Raw genomic sequence first — 5,248 nt, forward strand, 5'->3', positions numbered from 1 at the left:
ACAGGTTAACTTAATTATCACCAGTATTAGCAGATGTTTTGCCATTTTAACATCCCTGCAAATCAAACATGATGACACTACGAAAATATTCTAACTAAAATTAAATAAACAGATTCACTTTGCTGCTAATAGCTGAGATATAAACTCTGTAAGTGTAAACTGACTTTTTGGGTGCTTCATTATTTAGAAATCTCGGCTACTGTTTTGTTGAAAGGGCAAACAGGAAACAAACATGAACGACTTTTATGGTTGTTTGTTTGTTTTTTTTTATGATGTTTCTAAATACTGAACACATGCGCGTTCGTGTGTTTACGTGGACACGTGCACAAGAAGTGGGCTCACCGACATGTAAGAATGTGAGCTTTGTTCTGATTAGTGGGCGACCAAAAGGGGTGTGATTTTCTCATGATTTTTTCCGCTGGCTCCAGTCCTGCTGCAGGGGGGGCAGAGGGATGGAGCGGGGAGAGCCACAATAGTCTGAGGTAAAGTCAAAAACATCGGATACTGTACCCGAAAAGGCCGAAATTCAACGCGTTAATACCTCCAAAGCGTTGTCATTACAGGTGTCGTGTGTGGCAGGTGTTTTCACCTAGCTAGCTAGCATGCATTCCTCACTCAGCCGCGTTAGCTAGCTTAACCTTTGACCTGAATTCTGTGATAAAAGTGGGTAAAAAAATAAATAAAATAAAAACTAATATTTAACTAATGTCACCCTGAAATACATGTTTATCTGTAAAGTTCAGGTAAATTTATTCTGAATTTATTTGGACACCATGGACGTCTGCGCTAAACCTTTGTGCTACGAGCTCCTGGCTGAAGTCGGGGAAGGCTCCTACGGTAAAGTGTTCAAAGCCAGAGAGGCGGGGCAGAAACAGCGCCTCCTGGCGGTGAAGAAATTCAAGATCCGCAGTGACGCGTCAGAAACCGGGATCCCTCCCGTCATGATCCGCGAGGTGGCGCTGCTGCGTAAAATGAAGTATTTCAATCATCCCAACATAGTCAAGTAAGTTTGTGTCAGCGGTGCAATGCGACCTAAGTACGTTTACTCAAGTAGCGTACTGAGGTACGTGTATTTGTACTTTCTGTTCCAGTACAGCCTTGGTTACTAGTTTCTTGACTAGAATTAAAACATGAAAATGTACAAATACAGCTGAAACAATTCAAAGTCAATGAATCAGATGACAAAAAAATATTTATTGAATCATCATTGAAATTATTACTTCATTGTACCAGTTTGGATATTTTATGTCTCTGTATGTGTTGTCTCCACTCATGTAATATTTCAGACCAACAGAGCTGCACATGTTTTCTTGTATGTGTCTTCTGATCCCATGCTGCTTGTGCTGTCCAGGCTGTTGGATGCATCTGTTGTACCAGTGGGCAGGAGTTTGGACCTCACTCTGGTGTTGGAATACATTGACCAAGACTTGTCCACCTACCTGTCCAAGGTTCCTGTGTCTGGATTGAGCCGTGACTGTATCAAGGTGAGAACCCCTGATTAGTGTAGCTGCATGGATTTAAGTATATTTACTGTATACCTGAAAATACAGGATTTTAACTTTCCCATGTCATGGTCTTTAGACAAATACTCGCTGCTGAGACATACACAGGGTGATTTTATTATTTTTGTAGCATTTGTGGCAGATTTTACAAGTGTACACCTCGACATGCTCACACGAGTTCTCAGGTTACACATCAGATGTGAGAGACCTTTTAAGTCACTGAATCTTATCAAGAACATCCAGTTTGCAATCTCAAATTCTACTGAAGCCTTATGAGCTTTTCCACAATGTAGGGATGAAGCTGTAGTAAAACTGCAAGTTCGAGGCCTTCAAGGCCCTCGGGGTGAGAGCTCTAGCACTTCCAAGGAGGCAGGGAATTGGACACAGCTCTTCCAACAGAATAGTAAGTCATGCTGTGCTGCTTTTCCACCTGTACAGGATGTGATGCAGCAGCTGCTGCGAGGATTGGACTTCCTGCACACCAACATGGTGGTGCACCGAGACCTGAAACCAGAAAACATCTTGGTCAGTAGCCGCGGAGAAGTCAAGATTGCGGACTTTGGACTGGCACGCATCTACACCTTCAATATCGCTCTCACTCCAGGTGTAAGTGAGGCGGCACGTAATCCTGTTCTGGCGTAACTCATTAGCGCTCTTTGTTCTATAAATAATATTCCCTCACACCTGTCTCTGCACTTGAATGCAACACCATCAGTTCAGGAAGATCAGAAGGTCTGACTTCTGTTTTGCGACTGAGTTAGAAGACTAAATACTGCACTGATTCCTGTTTTTCTCTGTGTAAAGCGACGTGTCCTCTCTGTTCTTCGGCCCGAGGTGAAAAATATTCTTCTGTTCTTTCTCCCCCTTGGCTGCGTGTCTTTATTTCTTACATTCTGTCCTCGTATGACCCCCCCCCTCCTTGTTCAGGTGGTGACACTGTGGTACAGAGCACCCGAGGTGCTGCTGAACTCCGTTTACATGTCCTCGGTGGACATGTGGAGCGCCGGCTGCATCTTCGCCGAGCTCTTCCTCTTGAGGTAAGGAGAGCCGAGTCCATGTCTGGCTGGATCAGGTATGTGGCTCCGGAGAGTTCACTTCAAGAGGTGAAACACTCACTGCTACATTTTTTCTCCAACAGACCGCTGTTTCAGGGATACACAGAGGCACAGCAGCTGCAAAAAATCTTTGAGTGAGTATATGGGTATATTTCTATATACATATAATGCAGTACATATTGACATTATGGGGACCCGCGTACAGTTAGTGGTGGAAGAAGTACTCTGAACTTTTACGTAAGTAAAAGTAGCAGCACGACAGGGCAGAAATATTCTGTAGCAAGAAAAAGTCCTGAATTCAAATTTTTGCTAATGTCAGAAAACTTCAAAATATAATTAAGGTACCAGAAGTAAAAGTACTCATCATGCAAAATTTTGATTTGAACTACTTAACCACTTAATCCATAACAATTTTAATTTATTAGTTGAGTAGAATATTTTTTGCATTAACCGGAGAAAGATGCCCTCAACTGTCAAATGCACGTAGTGAAGTAAAAGAGCAATATTTTCCTCTGAAATGTATTGTAGTAGAAATATAAAGTATTAAAACACAGTTACCTGCAGTTAGATACATTCCAGCACTCAGTACAAGCAATGCAGAGTAAGGATATGTGCAAAACATTTGCTTTTAAATAAATAAAGGTTTAAAAGTCAGTGAAGTTTGTTGGTATGCCTCTCAGGGTGATTGGTTTGCCCGACGAGGAGGACTGGCCCCAGGACAGCCCGATCTCATACTCTGTCAGCTGGGGGCCGAAGGGCTCCTGCACCAAGCTGCTGCCCAGCCTGAGGCCAGACGAGAAGGACCTCCTGTCTGTGAGCAGATCTCTGCTTCTGTTTTCATGACATCCTTCACACGTCACACCCGCTGACTTTGTTCAGGTTTAAATTATTCTGGAACAAAATGAATGAATTTGACTAATTAGTTGTCGAGTAAGTGGCCATCATAGACCAAAAAAATACTGCAGTAATACTGATGTGATTAGTAGTTTAACTGATGAATAGTCGTTTCCGTCCGGATGAAAAGTTTTCCATCAAGTTGGCTTGAGGGATAGAGAACCAGTGCATGATGTGCAAAGACCTCCATGACCCGAATGCTAAATGCTAACGCGAGTATGCTAACATGTTGATGTTTAGCAGGTACAACAACATCAAGTCTCTCAGCTTTAGTATTAACGTGTCCAGTGAGATATTTCACTTAAACCACCTGAATACAGTGGACCATCAAAGTCAGTAGGAATCATCCTCTGGGAACCGTGAACGTCCAGTAGCTGCCGAGATATTTCAGTCCGAGTCAGGCTGCTAACAGGATTCAGTTGCAGCTTTTCTCCATTTCACGGAGTTAAATATACAGGTTGTGTTGCTTTGTTGTTGTCCGCTCGTCAGACTGAATAGGTTCCTTTACATTTCTTTACCCGCAGCAATGTTTGACATTCAGGCCGACCGGTCGCATCACAGCCGCCAAAGCCCTGGCTCACCCTTTCTTCACGAAGCTCTGAAGAGGGAAACTTCAGCTGCTCCTCTTCCCTCCTCCGCCCACACTGTCAGCTCTGCTAACGAGTCCCGTGCCATGAAACCCACCGTGCGCACCAGCATCGTGAGTGTTCAGCTGTGGCCCGCTTTCGGGGTTGCACCTTCTGAACATCTGTGAAGAGAAAGAACCACATTATGCCCGGCTGGCTTTGATGGCACCAAATCGAATTCCAAAATATTCATTCAGAAGACAAAATCTGAGACATTTTTGGAGGATTTGTCCCTGATGGTTAAATTTGGCCCTCATATGAGCAGAGTAAAAGTATTTTGTTATTTGATTTATGTAATGTAGCACTTCTTTGTTGTTGTTGAATGTTACTAGTAAAAATAAGGGGATCCTGTTCTGCTGCAAACTCCTCCTGACCCTATTATGGATGACCTTTGAGTTTATGAGTTGGTTTATGTTGTTTAAGAAAAAAATAAGCTCTTTTTGTTGTTGTTGTACACTTAGACACATTTGTGAAGGTATTTATGGTGTAATCACTGGATCAGATTACACCTGTGTTCATGTTTGTATTGGCAGATCACACAGGATATTTTTTCTACATGTTTTAATGCTGTTCATTCGAGAAGCATTTCTATAAATAATTGTCCCCCACACGTGTCTCTGCACTTGAATGCAACACCATCGATAACATTAATGAATCATTCGGGTAGATTAGAAGTTGGAACAAAGACGTCTGGCTTGAGTACGTTTCATGTATTTAGCAGGTGCAGATGATATTGGGTGTCCTCCATATTGTTCCCATCCTTTTCTCTTGCAACTCCACAGTCTTAACAGCAGGGGGCAGTGCTGCAACAGTTAGTGAAAAGCTAGTTTAATAGATCTACAGAACTCAGAGCAAGGAGGAGGAAATAAACGGGCACTTCATTCAAAATACAAAATATTGTTGGTATCTGAATGTGCAGGCCGTTTTGTATTTTTTTTGTATGTGTTGAGATTTTAAAAGTCTCTGACCCAATAGAGAAAGACGAAACACGACAGGAAGTCTTTTAAAACGACTACAAACAGCAGTTGTTTGTAAACACATCATTAGATTATTCTGGAGAAAAACAGTTGATGGTTGGAGTCTCATTCCCCGGTCGGACTGCAGGGTCTCTGCAGATGTAGATGTCACAACACATTTCTAGTGGGTCACTAGTGATGATTGAGAGGCTTTA

The 5,248-nt window shown here is 42.5% G+C and overlaps 1 protein-coding gene across 3 annotated transcripts; it reads left to right on the forward strand.

Moving 5' to 3' along the window:
- The first annotated feature begins 315 nt into the window (after positions 1–315).
- On the forward strand, positions 316–4,685 carry cdk21 (cyclin-dependent kinase 21). 3 transcript variants are annotated; one of them, XM_046415785.1, is made up of 8 exons: positions 316–482; positions 744–1,003; positions 1,352–1,484; positions 1,941–2,108; positions 2,430–2,539; positions 2,641–2,691; positions 3,238–3,370; positions 3,976–4,685. In XM_046415785.1, the coding sequence occupies exons 2-8, from the start codon at positions 774–776 to the stop codon at positions 4,051–4,053; spliced, it is 903 nt and encodes a 300-aa protein (XP_046271741.1). In that variant the 5' UTR covers positions 316–482; positions 744–773; the 3' UTR covers positions 4,054–4,685. The 3 variants fall into 3 exon arrangements, with proteins under 3 accessions (XP_046271741.1, XP_046271740.1, XP_046271739.1); XM_046415783.1 differs by having other exon boundaries at positions 323–482; positions 739–1,003; XM_046415784.1 differs by having other exon boundaries at positions 317–1,003.
- The last annotated feature ends 563 nt before the right edge of the window (positions 4,686–5,248 follow it).

The sequence above is a fragment of the Scatophagus argus genome, chromosome 16, assembly GCF_020382885.2.
Source record: "Scatophagus argus isolate fScaArg1 chromosome 16, fScaArg1.pri, whole genome shotgun sequence".
Taxonomy (NCBI): domain Eukaryota; kingdom Metazoa; phylum Chordata; class Actinopteri; family Scatophagidae; genus Scatophagus; species Scatophagus argus.

Excerpts from the sequence above, each read along its gene's own strand:
- cdk21 (XM_046415785.1), top strand. The coding sequence starts at position 774 with ATGGACGTCTGCGCTAAACCTTTGTGCTACGAGCTCCTGGCTGAAGTC. Across the intron at positions 2,540-2,640 it reads GCCGAGCTCTTCCTCTTGAG|ACCGCTGTTTCAGGGATACA; the intron begins GTAAGGAGAGCC and ends TTTCTCCAACAG. Across the intron at positions 2,692-3,237 it reads CAGCTGCAAAAAATCTTTGA|GGTGATTGGTTTGCCCGACG; the intron begins GTGAGTATATGG and ends TATGCCTCTCAG.